Source organism: Diospyros lotus, chromosome 4, assembly GCF_014633365.1.
Source record: "Diospyros lotus cultivar Yz01 chromosome 4, ASM1463336v1, whole genome shotgun sequence".
NCBI lineage: Eukaryota > Viridiplantae > Streptophyta > Magnoliopsida > Ericales > Ebenaceae > Diospyros > Diospyros lotus.
Genome location: NC_068341.1, coordinates 40,498,262 through 40,522,847, shown reverse-complemented (window position 1 = coordinate 40,522,847; position 24,586 = coordinate 40,498,262). Strand labels below are relative to the sequence as shown.

General features: G+C 33.8%; 3 protein-coding genes across 5 annotated transcripts in view; all 3 read right to left on the bottom strand.

Moving 5' to 3' along the window:
• Nucleotides 1–5,219, bottom strand: part of LOC127799185 (MDIS1-interacting receptor like kinase 2-like) — a 45,602-nt gene extending 40,383 nt beyond the window's left edge. Inside the window, exon 1 of the mRNA XM_052332963.1 lies at nucleotides 4,373–5,219. Within this exon, the coding sequence (XP_052188923.1) occupies nucleotides 4,373–4,634 (262 nt within the window). The 5' untranslated portion in view covers nucleotides 4,635–5,219. The remainder of the gene's footprint in view (nucleotides 1–4,372) is intronic.
• Nucleotides 1,333–19,218, bottom strand: LOC127799184 (MDIS1-interacting receptor like kinase 2-like). Of its 3 annotated transcripts, XM_052332961.1 has the most exons (3): nucleotides 16,310–19,143; nucleotides 2,144–3,111; nucleotides 1,333–1,817 (listed from the first exon to the last, which is right to left on the bottom strand). In XM_052332961.1, the coding sequence occupies exons 1-3, from the start codon at nucleotides 17,851–17,853 to the stop codon at nucleotides 1,429–1,431; spliced, it is 2,901 nt and encodes a 966-aa protein (XP_052188921.1). In that variant the 5' UTR covers nucleotides 17,854–19,143; the 3' UTR covers nucleotides 1,333–1,428. The 3 variants fall into 3 exon arrangements, with proteins under 3 accessions (XP_052188921.1, XP_052188920.1, XP_052188919.1); XM_052332960.1 differs by lacking the exon at nucleotides 2,144–3,111 and having other exon boundaries at nucleotides 15,333–19,199; XM_052332959.1 differs by lacking the exons at nucleotides 1,333–1,817; nucleotides 2,144–3,111 and adding an exon at nucleotides 14,388–15,006 and having other exon boundaries at nucleotides 15,333–19,218.
• LOC127799186 (pentatricopeptide repeat-containing protein At3g26630, chloroplastic-like) lies at nucleotides 6,590–9,003 on the bottom strand. The gene is made up of 2 exons (XM_052332966.1): nucleotides 8,062–9,003; nucleotides 6,590–7,973 (listed from the first exon to the last, which is right to left on the bottom strand). The coding sequence occupies exons 1-2, from the start codon at nucleotides 8,809–8,811 to the stop codon at nucleotides 7,965–7,967; spliced, it is 759 nt and encodes a 252-aa protein (XP_052188926.1). The 5' UTR covers nucleotides 8,812–9,003; the 3' UTR covers nucleotides 6,590–7,964.
• Nucleotides 19,219–24,586: the final 5,368 nt, after the last annotated feature.

The following is a 24,586-nucleotide window of genomic DNA, read 5'->3' as shown; positions in this document are numbered from 1 at the left end:
AGCATATATCGATATGTGACCGTATCAACTTATTTATGAGTATCCTCATGTAAAATTTACCAATATTCAATGTTGTAATAGATTTCCAGTTGATGGAGTTGAATAATAAATTTATCGAGAAAACAATAGAACTTCTTAAGTTATGTGAGGCTTAAGTCCTACAAATGGATTCAAATCATTCTCTATAGATACTATTTATGGTTTAGCTGAGGAATTTTATTCTTTGGATTTTAATAATGAAAAGATAAGTGATTTAAGGAAACAACTGAATCACTACAAGTTTGATGTAATTTGGCATTTGCAGTTTCAAAATTTTAATTCTTTTCCTCAATTATGTCGGATGTTGGTTGAAACGAATAGATCATGTCATTATCTCTTGATTAATAGATTGATTCATCTAGTATTGACTCTTCCAGTTTCTATAGCAACAACAGAACGAGCTTTTTTAGGGATGAAACTCATCAAATCATCACTTTGCAATAAAATAGAGAATGACTTTCTAGCAAACGTCATGACTATCTACATTGAGAGGGAGATTGCTTTTGGTATTGATACAAAAGTACTCATTGACAAGTTTGATCTTTTGAAGAATCGCAAATTGGCTTTAAATAGTTTTATAAAATATTTGTATTGTACATTTTTTGTTATTTTTTGCTTTCTCTTTTTAAGTTAATAAATTATGTTAAATATGCATATAAAATTCATTAAACTCTCATTTTTATCTTATTGTTTTTTTCTATTGATAAAGCTCACAGTTGGAAAAAAAAATTTTGAAGCCCCCCAAGTAAAGAATCCTAGGTCTGCCCCAGTTCAAATTTCGTGTGGGAGTTTCTTTCTAGCATTAAAGGTGCCTCTTGGTAATAGGGAACATTTAAATGAAGGTTTTGAAGTATAAATATTTCGTAAACACAAAAGAACAAGGTTGAATATTGCACATTGAAGGTTATTAACTCTCAAGCATCAAACAAATCTCAAATACAAATCTGTCAAAGTGAGTCAAATCAACCAAGCATTCAAGAGACTCAATAAATATATTTTTAATGCGTTGATCTACCAGAACCGTAAAATGTTTAAATCAATAAGATTTGTTGTTTTGTTCATTTATATTGATTTATTGGCATATTTGGTCCAATTGTATACTTTAGTTTTGCATAATTTGTATAAATCTTAATTTGTGTGGATTGTTGGCTTCATAAAACCTGATAAAAATCTAGATATTCACTTTTCAAATATTTTTAAACTTAACTAATGATATCCAACCATTTTCATGTTTAAATAGTGAATATTTAATATTTAGTCCCATAATTAACCCCAAAAAAGATTACAGAAGGAGCTGATATCAAGAAAAATATATTCAAGTAAAAACCATAAGATATGACAAACATATCTAGAGACTATATCAAAATCTTAAAAAAGAAACATAGATAGCTAAATACAATTGATATCAAGGAGTTGGCCTAAAGTAATTGTGTGGAATGAACTCTTTGAAGGTGGCCTTTGTTTGGATAGCTCCACATAAACTTGCCTCATAGATGGTCGGAGATGTGGATCAGTGTTAACACAAGCAAGTGCTAACTTTGTGGTAACCAAAATTTTCTCTACTACTTGATCTTCTGGTGGTGGAAGGCGATTATCTAATATATTTTTCAATAATATGCCATAGAAGGTGGAAGGCAATGATGACAAAGACGAGGAACACAAAGAGAAAAGAGATGAGATAAGATCACATGGGTGTTTTCCCATCAACACCTCTAATGTTAAAATCCCAAAACTGTAAACATCCAACTTTGTATTCACTTCCATTGTATAAGCAAGTTCTACAAAACAAGGTTAAAAGACAAAAAGTAAAAAATTAAAACAAAGACAAAAGAAACAAACAGTAAATGAAAATCTTAATAGTTCAAATATATTTACGACATGGTAGCTAAAGATAACAAGATGTTAACTAGTAAATATCCAAGTAATGGACTAAGGAAGGTGACAAAAAATGCCTACCTCAAGTTTGTTTCAACTCAATCTTTAATGTAGATAAGAAAATCCTCATTTATACTAGACTTACACTATAAATAATATTTAATTTAATCAAAAAATATATATAATTATGTTATAGGCATTATGATTAGAAAAAAAATAACAGTCATACCTGGAGCCGAATATCCAAAGGTCCCAGCAAATGAAGTCCAATTAGAGGAATGGAGCTTTAAGAGTCTAGCAGTGCCAAAATCAGATATGTGAGCAACACATTCTGAATCAAATAAAATATTCTTACTTGATATGTCTCTATGGATTATTGAGTGCGAACATTCATGATGCATATAACACAAACCACTTGCTACATCTTTGATAGCATTCATTCTTTTGCTCCAGTCAAGCCTCAATGCTTCTCCCTCATTCCTGAGCTTATTCTCCAAGCAACCTCCATCTAAGAACTCATAAACCAAAAATGAACGCCGTAAATCTGAACAAAAACCATAAAACTTTATGATGTTACGATGTCGTGCCTTTGTTAGTGCATGAATCTCACTTATAAAGCTTTTTAAATCAACCAAATTGCCATCTTGAGAAGGATGGGTCTTCTTCACAGCAACAACTAAACCGCTTGAAAACTTAGCTTTATAAACAGTGCCATATCCTCCTCGTCCGATACAATATTTCTCATTGAAGTCCTCGGTTGCTTCTATGATGTTTTCATACACTATTTTCCCATCATAGCTCCATATTTCAAATAAATTTTCATTACGTACAACTTGGATCTCTCTTTCTACTTTCAATGCTACTGTTTTGCTCAAAAGAAAGATCCCAACAACTACAAGAAATAGAGTCCCTACCAGAGGAACTACCACAAGAAGAACAAGTTTGGTTTTTGTTCTGGATTTATCTGCATTGTTCCTCACTTTAGGTGATGAGCACGGTATCGAGCCCGTCTGGTTGCCACACAAACCGTCGTTACCTCTATATGCTTCATATGCTTCAAAAGCCTTCGTGTTTGGCAGAGGACCTTTCAAGTTATTATAAGATATATCAATAGATGTCAAACTTGTTGGCTGCTCACCAAAGGAGGAAGGGATGGAACCAGAAAGCATGTTGTGGGAGAGATTCAATTTCTCCAACCTTGGGATTTTCCCAAGCTGAGAAGGTATTTCACCCATTAAATTGTTGTCTCCAAGATCAAGGCTTTGAAGAAATTGTAATTTTTCTATCTCAAAAAGAATACCACCCGTGAGTCGATTCTCACCCAAATTCAAGTTTTGTAAGTTTTCACAGTTTGCTATCTCCCTTGGAATTGAACCAGTAAAGTTGTTTGCTGCTAGGTCAAGGTTTTGTAAACTAGATTGGGTACCGAATATTTCTGCTGGGATGTTGCCTGAAAGCTTGTTATTACTCAAATTAAGGTGGAATAATAAGCCTAACTCCCTCAAATTCTTTGGGATCTCCCCTACTAGATGGTTTGAAGAGAGGTCAAGAAACTGTAACTTTGCTGCAGCAAGGTCAGGCGGTATGTTTCCAGTGAGTTGATTATTGGAGATCATTAGCCTAGTCAAATTCTTGGACTGCCCCCATTTTTCAGAAAGATTGCCAAACCAACGATTATAACTCAAATCCATGTAATTCAAGCTTGGTAGTACACCAAAATCTTCTTGAAAATTACCCTCTAGTTGGTTGTTCTCAAGCCTAACTCGAAACAAGCTATTGCAGTTTAGCAAGCTTTTGGGGATGTTGCCTGTTAAATAGTTGTTTGCTGCATCAAGTCTTATGAGTGATCCATCTAGGCATAGATTTTGAGGTAGACGACCAGTTAGCTTGTTATTGCCTATTGAGAATATCTGCAAATGTGTAAGATTGTCTAATTCTGAAGGAATAGGACCACTAAGTTTATTAGTAGACAAGCCTAGTTTAGTAAGGGAATTCAAATTTCCTAACGAATGAGGGATTGGTCCTGAAAGTTGGTTACGGGAAAGGTATAGAATAGTTAAGTTGGTTAAATTCCCAATCGAAGATGGAATTGAACCGGAAAGATGGTTATCTTGAACTATAAAGATGACTGAGTTGGTTAAATTCCAAATTGAAGTTGGAATTGGGCCTGTGAGATTGTTTTTTGAGAGCTGAAGATCCCAAACCAAAGTCAACATCCCAAGTTCTTGAGGAATTGATCCCGAAAGGTTGTTTTCATAAAGATAAAGACATTGTAGGTTTCGTAAGCTCCCTAATTCTGATGGAATTTTTCCAATAAAATGGTTTTTGGACAAATCAATATAGTAGAGTTTCGAAAGATTACCAATCTGTGTAGGAATAGAACCGTAGAATGAGTTGTTTTTAAGATCGAATCGGGTAAGATGAGGGAAGGAGGAGAAACTAAAACTAAAAAGTGTACCTGTCAAGCCTACGCTGTTAAGGACAATGTGGGCGATGCTGCTAGTGTTGTCGCAAGCAATTCCAGCCCAATTACAATAAGACTGGTTGCTTCCAACGTCCCATGATGGCAGCAGAGATTGGCTTTGGTTTTCAAGGCTGGCTTTCCATCTCAACAGAGCCGCTGCTTCATCATTGGACAGAGAAGCAGCGGTAGAACAGGAAGAGAAGGCCAATACAAGTAGAGCCATGGAAAGTGAAGTAATTGCTTGGGAATTTGACATTGCTCTTAACTATTTGATCTAAGAAAAGGGTGGCGGCGACGACTTGGCGGATGAATATGACGAGTTCAGGTGCATGGCGTGGGTAGGGTATTTATAGATCCAAACTGTGTAAAGCTAATGAATGCATTTAATTTGTTTATATATGGTGGAAAATTTGAAATATTTGTATATTCAGAAGTTTAAATTGATATTTGGGTGAATGAAAAATTGATTAAAAAATTGATATTTGGGTGAATGAAATTCCAAAACGGCGCCGTTTGATGTTTCTTCAATACATTGAATACCTGTTGCAATCAATAGGCAATATAGTAGCTGAAAGCAGAATGCCGTGCCGTCTCGTCCTCAATTAATAAACTAATAAATAAAAGTTCAGATATATTTAATCAATTAATCATTTTCAGGGTTCGTTGACCCAAATGGATATGATTTTGCCGGCGTCGCAAAGGTCGTGCGCGTTACATGCAAACAAATAAATTTGAGACTCTAACGACGCCGTTTGGTTTTGAATTGACCCGTTGATTTTGATACGCCGGCCGGTTTAAGAATCTTTTTCGACCGGCCATGGGAACCAAACTGGTGGAACCCACAAAAATCTTTTTTTAAGAGGATTTATTTAATATACAATTAAACTAACAAGTAGGACGAACATTGCAATGTCAAATTATAATTAAAATATCATAATAATTGAACTTTATTCTATTTGTTTTAGTGATTGGGTCTTGAATGTGGTGTCCTGACCTTTGGATGAGGTTTGAGATTATTTATTCAATCAATAAGTTGAATGGATGGGTGATTATTCAAATTGAAACATATCAATATCCATCTAGCCTGGGCATATGATTAATTTATGGGTACGCTCGCTTGTTCGGAGAATCATTCAACCAAAATTTGGAAATGAGATAACATTAGATTTCGTTAATCACATCAGATTTCATTAGTATTTTGTTACAACTCTCAGGTATTTGAATAATTAAAAGCTCAGATATTTCATCAATGAACGTAATTTAATAATTTTCAGGGTTCGTTGACCCAAATGGATATGATTTTCCGACCGGCCATGGGAACCAAACTGGTGGAACCCACAAAAATCATTTTTTAAGAGGATTTATTTAATATATACAATTAAACTAACAAGTAACAATTGTAATAAAAAAACCCAAAAACTTAGGAGCAATATTGCAATGTCAAATTAAAATTAAAATATCATAGTAATTGAAATTTATTCGACTTGTTTTAGTGATTGGGTCTTGAATGTGGTGTTCTGACATTTGGATGGGGTTTGAGATTATTTATTCAACCAATAAGTTGAATGGATGGGTGATTATTCAAATTGAAACATATCAATATCCATCTAGCCTGGGCATACGATTAATTGATGGGTACGCTCGCTTGTTAGAAGAATCGTTCAACCAGAATTTGGAAATGAGATAACATCTCCTTTTATTTATTTATTTTTTTTAGTATTTGAATTTCCAACATTATTAATTTCATGCAAATCGTCTCATCTGCATGAGTTAGACAAAACTCCACTATGTAATGCTTACACTGACCCCACAACATAACTATACGAGTAGAGCACCGCATTAACCACACATGTCATGTAAGATTTAGGGTTTAGGCCCCTCAAGAATCTAACTGAAAAAATATGTCTGGGCACTCAACAAGATACCAAGCAATCGTGGCAAGGATCAGCTTGGAAAACCCCAAGGGTTGAGGCAAGGTGATATCAATGCCAAATAATTATGACTATCATTCAAGGATCCATCACATTCGAGTTGGGACCCCCCTGCTTCAGTGTTGGTCCTTGTTGCAAATTTAGGATAATTTCGGTGTATTTTCTGTGTTGGGATGTTATTGATTTTGCTGTCCTTGAATATTGTTTGGGGTTGTAGGACCTGGTCTTGTGGGATAGTTGTTTTCTTTAATACAATCTTACCATTTATCTCCCCCCCCCCCCCCCCCCAAAAAAAAAAGGTTGACGCAGAGTAGTCTGAAGGAATTTTCCAAATTTGATATGAAATGATTGGGTTGTAGTGAGGTGATGGCCTGTTTTCTGGGTAGAAAGTCCTAATGGTCCTATCATGGAGAATGGAAGTTTTTGTAGCTTGATTTTAGCTTGAATTGAAGCGGTGGTGGGCTGGAAGCATGGAAATCTTATGGATTCATTGCTCCATAATTCTAGTATCTGGAACTGTGAGGGGCAGCTGTGCTTTTGCAACAGTTTTTTTCCTACTGGCTGCGTTATGGTTTCCCAGAGTAATATTAGGTTTTGGGTTTGTTGACGAAGGCTGTCTTGGAAAATGATTTAGGAAGTTTGGACATGTTATTCTTTTCAGCCTGATGGTCGAATTATCTAGAAGAGTCACTCTTCTACCATGCCTATTTGCCTTAGTATCCATAGACCTTGGTGGAATTTGTCCATGCTTGAGATTTTATAAGTCTTGGAGCTGCTGTGTAAGATTCTGCCAGAAGAAGATTTAAAGGAAAGGGGAGAGAATGTGCAGACAAATTCATGTTAACTAAATCAGATTTCCTGAAGGGCCTTCTACATCATTATACAAGGTTTTTGGGATTTTTCAGAAGGGTTCCAAACAGGGGTAGTCTCATACTTTCTGTTCTACTACCAGTAGTTTTATTTTGGTTTAGCTTCAGGAATTTCTGCCCTCTCTGTTTTGGGTGGTTGATGCTTCATGGTCCTAGGATGGTATTGTATTTGGGAAGCTTCAGCTGTTGGTTTATTAATAAATTTTCATCTTCTATTAAACCATTACCTTACGATCTCATTCACAACATAATTGATCCCTCCACTTAACCCGTGGATTATGTAGCATTAGACAACCTTTGTATAAGCATTCGCGAAGTTAGGAATTGAACCTACAAATTCAAACTTCAAATGGGATATTTTGAAAGTGTCCTGCCATTAAACTATCACTTTATTTGGTAAAGAGAGTGTTTTCCTTTTTTTTCCTATGCTCATCTATCTCATCCTTAAAACATGCACTATATACTAGGGAACCTTAATTGATGAAGACTCGCTAGATTCCTAAAAAGCCTTTCAAGACTCAAAAAAGTTACTAGTTACAGCATAAATAATGAGTTAGAACTGGGGAAATTTATCAGCTGAATTACAATTGTTTATGTATATACCTGGTAACTTCTGCTTGTAAACAGCCTAAGTCTCTGGCTTGATGTTAACAGCAGCCTCCTTCTTTACCAGATGAAAGTTTGCATCCATGTATTCGTGGTAAATATATCATTGTGATGGTTCAGAGCATCAGTTTTGTTATCAGAAAACCAGCCCAATGTCCCTCCCACCTTAGCCGCATGAGTTTACAAACTCTGCGTAGGAATAACAATGAATTTCTTGCTCTGGGCAATGCTTTGTAACACACAATTAGCTAAGAAGGGTAGGGATCCACCAATTTACCAATTTCATCTGGAATGTTGGCATGGCTGCAGAGTTCAACCATGCAACTATAGGGTCCGCATTGGGGCAGATACCATAACGTTCAGTCATACGTTTGAAGTACCTGCAAGCACCAGTGACATTGTTTGTGCGTACACAAGCACACAACACTCCCACAAACGTGACTGCATCCGGCTCTACATTCGCTGCCTCCATCTGCTCGAATAGATTTAGAGCTTCCTCTCCACGCCCGTGCACTCTTAAATTAGTAATAATCGAATTCCAGGTAGCCGTGCCCTTGACATCCATGCTGTCGAAAACTCGCTTGGCATCCTCCAAGCTTCCGCATTTGCTGTACATATCAATAAGAGCTGTTCCCAGGAAAACCCCTAAATCAAACCCATTCTTGAAAGCGAAGTCATGAATCCGGCGGCCCAAGTTCAGGCTCCGGAGTTCAGTGCAGGCGATCAACAGGCTAACCAGTGTATACTCATTGGGCTTGACATTATCAACCTGCAGTATCCTCCTGAACAATATAAATGCCTCATTGGGCCATTGATTTCTGGAATAGCCATTAATAATTGCGGTCCAAGAGACAACATTTCTCCCCGGCATTTGCTCAAACACCAAATTAGCAGCATCCAGTTCGCCGCAGGCCACCAGCCCGGAAATCATGGTGGTCCAGAATCCAGATACTACGTTTCTCACACGCATTTTGTCGAACACCTTGCCGCCATGATCGGGGTCCCCGCACTTGAAGAAGAGATCCATCAGTGTATTCTGCAAGAAGATATCCCGGGAAACCCACCTTTGACAGCGAGCGAAAAAACCTCCTTCCCCGACGAAGGCGGCGCTAAGGCCAAGCAAGGTTTCATGGCGAACGGGAAAGTGAACTTATCAGGCGGCACGCCTCTGCAGATCATGAGACTAAACAGTACCAGCGCTTGTCGCGGGCTGCCGTTAAATAAATGAAAAATATTATTTCAATATAGAATTTTAAGATTTTGAGTAATATTTAGCATTGAAGATCATACAAAATATCAAAATTTTGTGTGGATATAACATGAGCACAAGCAGCAGAATTGTTGGTGCAATACCCATTATTTATTAATGTGATATAAATATCTAAACTTTTTGTCAATATAAGATGAGCCTGAGGGAAAGAATTGTTGGTGTAATACCCATTTTTAATTAATGGGATACAAAACATCAAAATTTTGTATCGATATAACATGAGCACGAGCGAGGGAATTGTTGGTGTAATACCCATTCTTTATTAATGTGATACAAATATCTAAATTTTGTGTCCATATAACATAGGTAAGACGGGAAGAATTGGTAGTGTGATACTCATTCTTTATTAATGAGATATAAATATCTAAATTTTGTGTCCATATAATTTGTGCAAGAGAGGGAGAACTGTTGGTGTAATGTCCATTCTTTATTCTTTATTAACGAGATAGAAATATCTAAATTTTGTGTCCATATAATGTAAGTTGATGAGGAGAATTGTTAGCGTAGTACCCATTCTTTATTAATAGAATATAAATATCTAAATTTTGTGTCGATATAACACAAGCATAAGGGGGAGAATTGTTCGTGTAATACCCATTCTTTATTAATGGGATATAAATATTTAAATTTAGTATCGATATTACATGAGCACGAGGGAAAAAATTGTGACTACATTAGTGAGATGTTATATTGGGTAATTAGGAGAGATCTAAGCCAACAACTTAGATTTAAAGCCCAAGAAGATTAGGCCTAAAAAATTGGGCCTAAATCTAGAATAGGTTCAAGGTTGGACCCAAAGTTATCCAAGCTTGGAAGATAAAAAATGGCACAAGACTAAGTCTACGCTCATATTACATTATTGACTCACCAAGCTCATTCAAGGGCTCAAATTTGACTATTTGCGTGGCATAATCTAGCTTTTTATCAAATCCCTAACAAGCTTATACAAAGGCACAATTTTTCACAAATTAGGTACCTCGTTAATTATGCATTGATTGCATCATTATTGTGTCATTTAGTCGGAATATAGTAACTGACTTAAGCATCAAATGATCTATTGTAAGACTGAGCCTTGTTCTTTTTTTACAAGTATAACAAGCTTGGACAAGCTCATGCTAGAGGATTCCTAAGAATACTTCATAATCGAGAAGAACTAGCTAAGAACATGACAATTATTCGAAGTGGGTGGTAATTGGTCTCGAAAGTCTCATCAATCTCATCGTGTTTGTGATAATTTCTTTTATTAAGTTTATGTTTCTTTTCTTTTTCACTTTTTTTTTTCTTTTGAGGACAACACAAAGCCACCATACAAAGGGAACATGCACTGAGACAAGAGCTAACCAGTTGGGATCAAACCAAAAGACAAAAGAGAAGGGGACTAGGTGAGGCAAAACGATAGAAATAAAAGACCAAAGGTGGAGGGAATAAGGGAAGTCGATCACACAAAGTGGTTAAATAAAAAGGTCAATCAGTGAAAAAGGACCAATCAAAATGGATTTGTGTTAGGATATTGGGCAAATGGTCACTTTTGATAGGTAATCTTGCACACTTTGATCAATTTCATATAGGCTTCTTTTTTGTGGTCAAATGAATGAATAAACTTACGATTATGGTCAATTTCATGCAAATAAAACTAGGGTGAATAGCCCGTGACCCTTTTGTGGTTTAAAAATATCTATAGAAGGCCACATGATTAATTTTTTTTTTCTTTAAAACCCTTCATTTTGTGTCTTAAAGAAAAAAAAAACAAATTAAAATAACAAAAAATATTTGTTCTTTAGAGAAATGATATACCGACAAACAAGTTTGATAAACAATTCTCACAAAATGTCATGACACACAATTTCATAATATTTTTTGTGTTTTTTCAGTTGTGGTTGGTTAGGGTATGCCCTAACACAAGCTATATACGTTTTAAGATTTTTTTTGTTAATATACTCTCATTTATAGGAAAAAAGATAGCAACAGTTCATAGTAGTAAGTAGATTTATTGTTAATTTTAGATAGATTTATTATAAACTATTGTTAATTTTAGATAATATGATATTTTCAGATAGGAAATTTTTTCAAAAAAAAAATAAATTCAATTCTTACCTTTCCTTTACTTAGAAGAATGGCTCATGTTATGCACATATAAATAAAAAATAAAATTTTTAAATTAATGTATATTAGACATCATTTGACAACTATAGTTTACATTTTTTAGACAAAATTTTGAATAAAATGGGATTGGGTAGTAATAAAATTATTGACAAAATAATTGGTGAATCTTATAAGTTGAAATTTTATTAACATAACTTTTTTTTTAAGCAAGACCCTTAAAAGGTATAACAATAAAAGGAAAGTTAGCTTAAGAGAGAAATAAATTAACCTCACCCTAAAATTTTAAGTATGAATCAACGAATAACAAAAATGAGATGCAAGAGAGTAAAGAAGAGAATACTCAGATTTTAGAGTAGTTCGATCTCAACTACCCAAGTTTACTACCTTGACTTCTTGTCATGAATTTAAAACAATTATTATTGAATGATTGATTAGAAAGACGAACACTATCCTGTATTATATAGTAATTTTTTATTTGGCTCAGCTATAACCATAGATTGTTTTTTTTAGGGCTCAAGCAATAACCCTTGCACCAAACAAATGAGAATAGAAGCAATTTGGTGAGAATAATAATATCTATATTTTGATGTTATGAAACCATGTGAATAACATTTTTTTTAAATATCTTTTATGTATTTTTAAAAAAGAAAAATTGACTATTAATAAAAATTAAACTCATGGCCCATAAACAGTAACAAATTTCTCAAACAATTTTAATGTTATATCTTTTTTTTTTCTTTAAATAAGTATTTTGTTGAAAAAAAATCATAAATCATCAATAATTTATACTAGGGCATACCACAAGCATCGCAACAAAAATTGAAAAATAATGATTCTAAACTACCAAAATATATTTATATTCCTCTTAACATAAAGAATATATACAAATATCAAAGGAATCTTCAAATAACTTCAATTTGAATTTTGGACTCCTCGTCTTCATAAGTTTTATCTTCTTAAGTATTATAAGGCTTTTCACGCGAATATTAATATTTATGATGCCAACGCACTATTACTCACTAAACAAATACTTAAAGATAGGAGTGTTCAAAAAAATTGGCAAACTGTGAAAATTGACCGAACCAATTCCGCACCGTATGATTTTTTAAGGGCCGATCTGGCACGATTTGAGAAATCCTCAAACCATGCGGTTTGCGATTTGAGGATTTCTTAGTTCGATTTGAATCGAATCACCCGAATATAATATAATAATAAAAAAATTATGAAACAATTTATATAACAATATGCTTATATATAAATAGATTGTTTATATACAATATCTTTTATTTATTTTGGTTCATGGGCTAAATGGTTGATAAAAAAATTTATGAAATCATGGAAATCGCACCACAAAAATGGGTGGATTAATATTTTATATGTTTTGGGCAAATCACGAAAATTGCATCGAACCGCACCACAAAATGCAGTACGATTTCCGTGGATCAAACCACACCGTGAGGTCTGATTTGATAGAAAAATCGCAAAAGCGGTTTGACATACTGAAAATGTCAAAAGCCCACCAAACCAGACTGTGCACACCCCTATTTAGAGAGAACTACAATCATCTTAACATGTCACATTTCCCTAAGCATTAAAAAATTTTTAATGTGAATGTCGACATTTGTGATAAAGACACTTGATTACTCATATAAAAATACTTAGAGAGAACAACGGCCATTACTTTACTGCTATATCAAGACTTATTTTGTTTAAAATTGTGCCTAAAAGAAATTAAAAAGTAAATTGTTACTATTAAATATCATCCAATAAATTTTTATTTAAATTCTTTTATTATTTTTACATATGTATAACATGTGATATATATATATATATATCAAATAAAAATTTTCATACATTAGACGAACTCAGACTCTAATTAGTGGTCAAATGTTGTCTCCCTTGAGTAGTTAACGCAAGATTTACACACAATAGTAAAAAAAAAAAAAGTATCATTATTGCCACTAATTAATTTCATTTTGTCTTTTTTTTTTGGTTGATATAAACAATTCACTTCTACAAAGATTAATAGTACAGTCAGTATATAAATACCTATTTTATCATCAAATTATCAAATTACAAATAGCAATTCTAAAACAATAGTGACAGAAGGCCAGTTTTTGAACCAATTTGTGACCAGAGATGTTCTATCAAGACAAACTTACCGTTGGGAACATGTGCTTATCTTTTGAAGAATATATAAACAGTTAAGACATCTTTAGTTGTAGAAAATAAATTAAAAACTAAAAATGCTTTTTAAAACTCTCTGGGACCGAAACTTTTCCATGAACTTGTGGAGGGAACTTTGGGATTCTAAGACAATTAACCTTTAAGTTTTAATTATACTGTAACCTTTCAGGGTAATTCACGTGGTCGATCATTCAGGATCTAGGATAACCTTTAAGTTTTTTTTTTTTTTTTATTTCTTCTCTACTTTTGCTATTGAAAAAAAGTAAGTTTTCTTCAAAAAAATATTTTAAACTCAATTTTTTTCTTTTTTTCTTTTTGACTTGGACTAACCCGCCTACTTGATAAAGAATTTGAGCCCCTCTACTCATTGTTTCAATATATTTTTATTTTAAAAAAATTCAAAAAAATGAAAATTATAAAAACATTCTATATTGACATAATGAATTTGAGACTAGTGAAGTCTTTTTTTTTTTTTTTTTGTTATATTCTAAAATGGGGCGTTTTAGTTTTAATATAGATAAACAACAACAACATATTCAGCCTTTATCCCACTATGTAAAGTCAACTATATGAATTCTAGAATTTCATATATTTATGTTTTTTGTCATATCTTCATTTAGAACCATACACTTCATATCAAATTTTAATATCTTTTCCAAAATCTTTAAACAAAATTAAAATTAGTTATTGAAACGTAGGTTGCCTCTCTCACTATATGATTGTCTTGAATTCAAATTTAAAAAATTATACTAAAAATATGATAGAGATATAAATCCTATATCTAATATAATAACCATATGTGATTGTTTAGAATGTACAAATTTAGAGTAATAAAAAATCTAGTGAGATTGTGAAATTTTGGGTAAGAGTTTTTTTTTTTTGTGATTCATTATTCCACCATAATAAATGTTACCATATTATCAAACTATGTTATATATGATTTTAATCTTTTATGAATGTTACAAAATTTATTTCTATATTTGATTTATTACCTAATAAGTGGTATTGGAGCAATATATAATGGGAACTTTTCAAATATTTTAAAACTTGACTAATGATATCCAACCATTTTCATGTTTAAATAGTGAATATCTAATATTTAGTCCCACAATTCCCCCAGGAAAAAGATTACAAGGAAAAAAGAGAAGTCTACTTTAATTTTTTTTCTAAATAAGCTATTAAACTATAAGAAAAAATACATTCAAGTAAAAACTACAGGATATGATAGATATATGTAGAGACTATATCAAACCTTAAAAAGAAACAAAGATAGCTAAATACAATTGAAATTAAGGAGTTGACCTAAAGTAATTGTGTGGAATGAACTCTCTGAAAATGGCCTCAGTTTTGATAGCTCCACAAAAACTTGCTTCATAGATGGTCGGAGATGTGGATCGATGTTAACGCAAGCAAGTGCTAACTTTGTGGTAATCACAATTTTCTCTGCTACTTGATCCTCTGGTGGTGGGAGGTGATTGTCTAATACATCTTTCAATAATATGCCATAAAAAGTAGAAGGCAATGATGAGGAAGACGAGGAACACGAAGAGGAAAGAGATGAGATAAGATCACATGGGTGTTTTCCCATTAACACCTCTAATGTTAAAATCCCAAAACTATAAACATCCAACTTTGCATTCACTTCCATTGTATAAGCAAGTTCTACAAAACAAGGTTAAAAGACAAGAGGTAAATATTAGAAGATAGAGAGAAGAAACAAAGTGTAAATGAAAATATTAATAGTTCAAATATATTTACGGCATGGTAGCTAAATATAACAAGGTGTTGTTAACTAATAAGCATCCAATTAATAGACTAGGGAAGGTGACAAATGGTGCCTACCTCAAGTTTGTTTTGAACTCAATCTTTAATGTAGATAAGAAAATCCTCATTTATACCAGATTTACACTATAAATAATATTTAATTTAATAAAAATATATATATAACTACGTAGTAGGCATTGTGATTAGAAAAATAACAGCTATACCTGGAGCCGCATATCCAAAGGTCCCAGCAAATGAAGTCCAATTGGAGGAGTGGAGGCTTAAGAGCCTAGCAGTGCCAAAATCAGATATGTGTGCAACACATTCTGAATCAAACAAAATATTCTTACTTGATATGTCTCTATGGATGATTGGGTGTGAACATTCATGATGCATATAACACAAACCACTCGCTACACCTTTGATAGCATTCATTCTTTTGCCCCAGTCAAACATCAATGCTATTTCATCATTTCTGAGCTTATTCTCCAAGCTATCTCCTTCTAAGAACTCATAAACCAAAAATGAACGAAGTGAATCTAAACAAAAACCATAAAGTTTTATGATGTTACGATGCCGTGCCTCTATTAGTGCATGAATCTCACTCCTAAAGCTTTTTAAATCAACTAAATTGCCCTCTTGGGAAGGATGGGTCTTCTTCACAGCAACAACTAAACCATTTGAAAACTTAGCTTTATAAACAATGCCATATCCTCCTCGTCCGATGTAGTATTTCTCATTGAAGTCCTCTGTTGCTTCTATGATGTTTTGGTACACTATTTTCCCATCATAGCTCCATATTTCAAATAAATTTTCATTATGTACAACTTGGATCTCACTTTCTGCTTTTAATACTACTCTTTTGCTCAAAAATTGAAAGATCCCAACAACAAGAAGTAAAAGAAATAGAGTCCCTACCAAAGGAACTACCACAACAAGAACAAATTTGGTTTTTGTTCTAGATTTATCAGCATTGTTCTTCACTTTAGGTGATGAGCAGGGTATCAAGCCCATCTGATTGCCACACAAACCGCCGTTACCTCTGTATGCTTCATATGTTTCAAAAACCTTGGTGTTTGGTAGAGGACCTTTCAAGTTATTGTAAGATATATCAATAAACGTCAAACTTGTTGGCTGATCGCCAAAAGAGGAAGGGATGGAACCAGAAAGCATGTTGTGGGAGAGATTCAATTTCTCCAACCTTGGCATTTTCCCAAGCTGAGATGGTATTTCACCCATTAAATTGTTGTCTCCAAGATCAAGGCTTTGAAGAAATTGTAATTTTTCTATCTCAAAAGGAATACCACCTGCGAGTCGATTCTCACCCAAATTCAAGTTTTGTAAGTTTTCACAGTTTGCTATCTCCCTTGGAATTGAACTAGTAAGGTTGTTTGCTGCTAGATCAAGGTTTTGTAAACTGGATTGGGTACCAAATATTTCTGTTGGGATATTGCCTGAAAGCATGTTATTACTCAAATTAAGGTGGAATAGTAAGCCCAATTCCCTCAAATTCTTTGGGATCTCCCCCACTAGATGGTTTGAAGAGAGGTCAAGAAACTGTAACTTAGTTGCTGCAGCAAAGTCAGGCGGCATGTTTCCAGTGAGCTGATTATTGGAGATCACTAACTTAGTCAAATTCCTGAACTGCCCCCATTTTTTCGAAAGCTTGCCTCTGAAACGATTATAACTCAAATCCATGTAATCTAAGCTTGGTAATACACCAAACTCCTCCTGTAAATTACCCTCTAGTTGGTTGTTCTCGAGCCTAACTCGAAACAAGCTATTGCAATTTCGCAAGCTTTTGGGGATGTTGCCTGTTAAATTGTTGTTTGATGCACCAAGTGTTATGAGTGATCCACCTAGGCATAGATTTTGAGGTAGACGACCAGTGAGCTTGTTATTGCCTATTGAGAATTTCTGCAAATGTGTAAGATTGGCTAATTCTGAAGGAATAGGGCCACTAAGTTTATTATTGAACAAGACCAGTTGAGTAAGGGAATTCAAATTTCCTAATGAATGAGGGATTGGTCCCGAAAGTTTGTTTCGGGAAAGTCGTAGACTAGTTAACTTGCTTAAATTCCCAATCAAAGTTGGGATTGAACTTGAAAGATGGTTTTTTGAAAGTATTAAACGGTCTAAGTTGGATAAATTCCAAATTGAAGTTGGAATTGGGCCTGTGAGATTGTTTTTTGAGAGCTGAAGATCCCAAATCAAAGTCAACATCCCAAGTTCTTGAGGAATTGATCCCGAAAAGTTGTTTTTATGAAGATAAAGACATTGTAGGTTTCGCAAGCTCCCTAATTCTGATGGAACTTTTCCAATAAAATGATTTGAAGAAAAATCAATATAGTAGAGTTTCGAAAGATTACCAATCTGTGCAGGAATAGACCCGTAGAATGAGTTGTTATGAAGCTCAAATCGGATAAGATGAGGGAAAGAGGAGAAGCTAAAACTGAAAAGTGTACCTGTCAAGTCTACGCTGTTAAGGATAATGTGGGTGATGCTACTGGTGTTGTCGCAACCAATTCCAGTCCAATTACAATAAGAATGGTTGCTTCCAACGTCCCATGATGGCAGCAGAGATTGGCTTTGGTTTTCAAGGCTGGCTTTCCATCTCAACAGAGCCGCTGCTTCATCATTGGACAGAGAAGCAGCAGTAGTATAGGAAGAGGAGGCCAATACAAGAAGAGCCATGGCAGGCACAAGATGCATGGCAAGTGAACTAATTGCTTGGGAATATGACATTGCTCTTAGCTATTTGATCTAAGAAAAGGGTGGTGGTGTTATTATTCATAGATCGAAACTCTATATTGATGAACTGCCCACCAACTGGACTGGAAAGACTTAGAATCTTCAAAGAAAGATCAAATAGACTTTTAATTTAATTGGTGTTTGAGCTGCAAATGGGGCCAATTTCCAGTGAACCCTAGAGCAAAAGTCGTATTTTGAATTCGGCTAAATGGGCAGCGCAAGGCGATGTTGTTGCCCTGCGTGGTGTGGAAGAGGAGCAATTTGGTTTCCGATTTGATGTTACATCCATCTCTATAGACTTGACTGATTCACATGGTGTGGAAGGGATGGGTATCGCGGCCGGTGGGTGAGAGCGACGGCGCTGCGACTGGCGGGTGGGGGGCGACGTTCATGAGAGGTAGAGAGACGATCGTGAGAGGGATGGGTTTCGTGGCCAGCGGTGCGATTGGTGGGTGGGGGCGATAGTCGTGAGAGAGAGAGACGGTCATGAGAAGAGGGATAGGTTTCGTGGCCGGCAGGTGAAGGTGACAGCGGTGCGGCGGTGCGGCTGGCAGGTGGCGGCAACGGTCGGTCGTGGAGTCATGGACATGGTGGCCCTTTCTTTCTCATCGTACAGTGAAAGGGAAAGAAGGAAGAAGAGAAGATACAGTTTGAAGCATGAGAAACACAACACGACAGCACAATCCCCAAAATCAAATGCCCCTGCTTGACAAAAGCAACTCCTAAATTATAATCTTTTCATGAATGCTTGTTATTTTAAGTACCTTGCTATAGTAGATCACCACGTAACCCTAATAATTCATCCATCTAGGCATAGATTTTGAGGTAGACGACCAGTGAGCTTGTTCTCGTTTATGAAGAATGCAAGTAAATGCGAAAGATTTGCTAAGTTTATTATTGAACAAGGCCAGTCTTATAAGGGAACTCAAATTTCCTAGCGAATGAGGGATTGGTCCCAAAAGTTGGTTACGGGAAAGGTGTAGATTAGTTAACTCGGTTAAATTCCCAATCAAAGTTGGGATTGAACTTGAAAGATGGTTATCATGAAGGTCTAAAAGGACTAAGTTGGTTAAATTCTAAATTGAAGTTGGAATTGGGCCAGTGAGATTGTTTTTTGAGAGCTGAAGATCCCAAACCAAAGTCAACATCCCAAGTTCTTGAGGAATTGATCCTGAAAGGTTGTTTTTATAAAGATAGAGAAGTTGTAGGTTTCGTAAGCTCCCTAATTCTGATGGAACTTTTCCAATAAAATGATTGAAGAAAAGTCAATATAGTAGAGTCTCGAAAGATTACTAATCTGTGCAGGAATAGACCCCTAGAAAGAGTTATTATGAAGCTCAAATCGGATAAGATGAGGGAAGGAGGAGAAGCTAAAACTGAAAAGTGTACCTGTCAAGCCTACTCTGTTAAGGATAATGTGGGTGATGCTGTTAGTGTTGTCGGAAGCAATTCCAGTCCAATTACAGTAAGAATGGTTGCTTCCAACGTCCCATGATGGCAGGCTTTGGTTTTGAAGGTTGGCTTTCCATCTCAACAGAGCCGCTGCTTCATCATTGGACACAGAAGCAGCAGTAGAACAGGAAGAGGAGGCCAATACAAGAAGAGCCATGGCGGCCGCAAGATGCTTGGAAAGTGAACTAATTGCTTGGGAATATGACATTGCTCATAACTATTTGATCTAAGAAAAGGGTGGTGGTGAAGGCTTGGTGGATGACGATCTAGTTCAAGTGGATGGTGGGGTTTTTATAGATCCAAACTGTATAAAGCTAATGAATGCCTTTAATATTGCCCACCAACTGGACTGGAAAGACTTGGAATCTTCAAAGAAAGATCAGTATTTGGAGTACCAAGTTGTGGGTGCATCGTAACCCGCCGTGGAAGTTCATGCCGTCCCCAATCAGTGAGGAGAATTCACCATTCAACTGTATACTTTGTGCATATTGGTGGTTATTTATGGACACAAACTGCATGCATTTCTGTACACGAATAGTTACTTGGAGACGAAGTTTTTATGCTTCGTATGACACTTAAAACTCCAAAATTCCATATCTAGATACCATCTTTGTTTCAGTATTCATCATCAAACTGGAAATATGTACCGTTGCTAGCTAGCTAGCTGTTAGTAATTGGCCAATAAGAAAGATGTGGAATTTTGCGATCATAGAAAGCCAGATAGCCATCAACCAGGACAGGACCATGGAGTTAAGTCGTCGCAACTGGGCCCTGCAAACCAATACCAATGGAAAAGCGACCTTTCTATCACCCTCCAAATTCCCTTCTATTGAAGTTAACTTGACATTGACATTAGGGTCTTGCGTCTTACATATTAAAAATGACCGTAACCATTTTGAGATAGTTTGCTTTGATCTCAACCAATTGATCATGCATGCATGCCCCAGATATATTAAGATCATAAAATATCAAGTTGATCAAGCATTGGATATGCAAGTGACTCCCTAGTGTTGAGAGACTGATGATGATGTTGAAAATTGTTGAATGTGAAAAGGTAAGAGTTGTAACTTTTGACAAAGGGAAATTATGCAAGCCACAATTTTTGACAAATGAGCTAAGCAACAATTGCATGAAAGGGGTTCAACACAAACGTTTTTTCTTTTGTTTTTATTTCTTTTAATGTTTGCAAAATAATATTCTTTTTAATATTAAATGTATATCTAAGAGTTGAAATTGTTACAACAAAACTTATATATATGTTATTTGTTATTAATACAGTTAATAAATATTTAAACATGAGATTGAAAGTTTTAAATTTCTATTAGGCATGATTATTTGGTAAGATATATTATTTTTTATTAATACGGTTAGTAAATATTTACAATGTTACAATAGATCACTTGAATTATCTTATTTCTTTTTTAAAAAACTATAGAGAAAATAGTTTTAAATCTTCTATGATTTTTGCTAAAAGGATTACAGAATAAATGAATATAGAACCAAAGTTTCATGAAAAACATACAATAAAAAGAAAGAATCAATTTGATGAGAATGAAAATAAGGAGATTAAATTATCTATTGAAAAATTATTTAGAATTAATTATTTTATATATTTAGTTAATCATACTGTTTCCTCTTTTCAAAATATATTTGAACAATTTAAAATTTACGAAGATAATTTTGGATTCATTTATAATGCAGAAAAGTTAAAATTACTTGATGATGATAATTTGAAGAAAAAATGTTTAAATCTTGAAAAAATTTTAAAACATGATATGCTCTCTAATATTGATGGTTAGATTTATTTTTAAAATTAAACATTTTAAAAGAAATTATAACTAATAGAAATAAAAACACCACTTACGATACTAAATTTTATAAAAAAAATAATTTTTTTTTCAAATGTATGGATAGTTTATAGAATATTATTTATCATTCATGTTATTGTAATTTTAGTATAAAAAAATTTCTTAAAATTAAAATTAATAAAATATTATTTACGTTCAACAATGTCACAAGAAAAATTAAGTAATTTGGCTATATTATCAATTAAAAAATATTTATTTTTTAAATTAGAATACAAAAATTTAATTAGTAACTTTACATCTCAAAAAATAAAAATAATTTTTTTTAATATTTTTTATTAATTTTTAAAAGGCTATTTTAAAACTTGCCCCATATTTTTGTAAAAACTTTTAAAATAACTCTATGTCGTATTCATAGGTGTCTGACATGCCTGTTTAGAGTGTCAAGACACGCATAAAAGCCATGTCGGCTACGGTATCCACCAACTGGATTGGAAAGACTCGGAATCTTGAAGGAAAGATCAATATTTGGAGTACCAAGTTGTGGGTGCATCGTAACCCGCCGTGGAAGTTCATGCCGTCCCCAATCGGTGAGGAGAATTCACCATTCAGCTGTATACTTTGTGCATATTGGTGGTTATTTATGGACACAAAGTTCATGCATTTCTGTATACGAATAGTTACTTGGAGACGAAATTTTTATGCTTCTTATGACACTTAAAACTCCAAGATTCCATATCTAGACACCATCTTTGTTTCAGTATTCATCTTCAAGCTGGAAATATGTACCGTTGCTAGCTAGCTAGCTGTTAGTAATTGGCCAATGAGAAAGATGTGGAATTTTGTGATGATAGAAAGATAGATAGCCTAGCCACAGTTAGTGTTAAGAAGACTTAGGGCCTGTTTGGTTAAGCTTTTATTTTTGAAGCTTTTAAAAATAAAAGCAATCAACCAAGACCATGGAGTCAAGTCGTCGCAACTGGGCCCTGCAAAACCAATACCGAGGGAAAAGCGACCTTTCCAAATTGCCTTCCGTCGAAGCTAACTTGACATTGACATTAGGGTCTTGCGTCTTAATTACATATATTAAAATGACCGTAACCATTTTGATCAAACTGCAGATGGCATGCTTTGATCTCAACCATTTGATCATGAATGCCCCAAATATATGAGGATCATAAAATATCAAGTCGATCAAACATTGGATATGCAAGTCTTGGATTGTGACTCCTCAGTGTTGAGAGTCAATCATACTAATCAAGCATTGGATATTTTGAAAGAGAACTAATTAATAGAAAATATCTTCTTTTTTTTTTTTTTGCAATCTTTATATTTTGAAAGAGATGAAAGATATAAGAAGCTATGAAAGTGAAAATTTCAAAAGTTAAAGATTTAATAATTCAAGTGATAATTATTCTATCTTATTAACTTTCTCATTCTTTTAACTTTTTATTAACCAATTAAGATTTTCAATATATGCAACCTATAATTTCACTAACAAATCCAGAATTTGCCTCTACGTGCAATTATTTAAGAAAAAAAATTATGAGTATTTAAGAATTACAAAGTATAATAATTTTAAGATAAAAGAAAATTTTAATTGAGAACTAATTATTAGAAAATATCATTTTTTTTCTTGTAATCTTTATATTTTGAAAGAGCTAAAAGATGTACGAAACTTTGAAAGTGAAAAGATCTCCCATTTTATTAACACTGTAATCTCAAATATCAATTGCTCTGCCTGCTTGCTTTCGTCTTCTCTACGCAAACCAAACCCTAAAACTCGAACTTTCTTCCTCATTTAGGTGGAGGAAAGAAAGAAAGATATATAACTTAAAATTGTATTTTTTCTTGTAGTCATTTGAATTTTTCATTATCACCTAAATGGGTTTCAAGTGCTGAAAACCCCATCAACATGTTCATGGGTTGAGCCGAGCCCTTGGTTAGGTAAATAAGATGGCCCAAGCTCGACCTATTCCACTAATCATTAAACAATGGTCAAATGATGGACCAGGGCCTAGCCAACCATTTAACATACCTATTTGGATTCATTAAATGATACATTGATGGTGAAGAGGCTCTTATTGTGCTTATGTTGTTTTCACTTGCCTTAATTATTTGGGGTTTGGGCGTATTGTGCATTTTGTTTGTTGCATAAGAGGGAACGGTGGTTGTATTGGTCAATCTAATACAGGTCTTCATTATATATTTTCTTCTATTTTATTTTAATAAAAAAATTTATGTGTCGCAATATTATCTACAAATTTATGTAGGTCGTGTGGAAATAATTGGACTTATATTGTGTCAATATGTATGTGTGTGCTTTAATGCTAGAAAACCTTGGGATGATGCATTTTTATAAAGCTCTTTGTTTTCTTTGTTTTTGTTGTTGTAAAGATATAATAATAAATTTATTTTATTGAAAACGTCGTAGTCTAGCCGCCCGAGTCTGTAAGAAAGAAAACCGTCAAAAGGTGCAGAGAGATCTCCACGCAAATACTCTAATATTTAAGTCAAATACTGAAAATGATGAAGACGGTATTAAAACTAGTATTAAATATGTATCTTTTTTGTAATGAGTTATTGCTTATTTATAAAGGGGTATAGAATAATTATAAACAGCCTAGGATTAAGATTCTTACATATAACATCTATCTTGATATTTTAGAACCTGTTAGGATTATGATTCTTTTAAATAATGTCTATCTTGATATTTTCAAATTTGTTAGGATTAAGATTCTTATAGATGATATTTACCTTAAAATTTTAAAATCTTTTTAAAATTAAAATTCTTTATGAATAATTGCTTATCATTTTCGTAGAATTTTGGAAGCAATTTTTGAATGTCAGAATTATCTAGTTTGCGCGTTGTGCTAAACCCTCTCTTTTCAAAAAAATTAAACCTTTTAGTCTAAAGAGTTATTATGGGCTTTTTTGACCTTTTAATGTACTTTTGTTTATGACACAATAATTTTGATATAAAATATTTTGTGACTAGAGTTCAACTTCGAATGTTGGCTCGAGTTGATTTTTACTTTTAAATATCATTTATCATATTGTTAGTACAGATATGGATAATCTTTGTAATTTTTAAATTTTAATTTAGCATTTGATTTTGAGTTTTATTTTATTTTCATCATAAATTTATGTTTATTATTGTATAAATAGTTTCTAATTGTATGATGCTGTTTCTTTTGCATGATAAGGTTATTTAATATATCTGTAAATTTATTAATTATTATCACACTATGCTGAAATTTATTTTTACAATTCTTATATCTTAATTTAAAATAACATTTTTTATTTATTTTATAAAATCATATTCGATCAAGTACGTGTTGATGAAGAAGAAGAAATCCAACTACAAAGTAGAAAAAGAAGAAATTGTCAAAGAAATCTAAAGGCAAGAACTGAATAAAAAGTATAATCAGGTACGTGCCTGATGATGCAAAGAAATTGATCATTAATAT

Bases quoted from the DNA above. Each gene is read 5' to 3' on its own strand.
- LOC127799186 (XM_052332966.1), bottom strand. From the start codon at position 8,811: ATGGATCTCTTCTTCAAGTGCGGGGACCCCGATCATGGCGGCAAGGTG.
- LOC127799184 (XM_052332959.1), bottom strand. From the start codon at position 17,853: ATGTCATATTCCCAAGCAATTAGTTCACTTGCCATGCATCTTGTGCCT. The intron at 15,007-15,332 runs GTATAGCTGTTA...CTTGTTTTGTAG, and splicing joins CTTTGGATATGCGGCTCCAG to AACTTGCTTATACAATGGAA.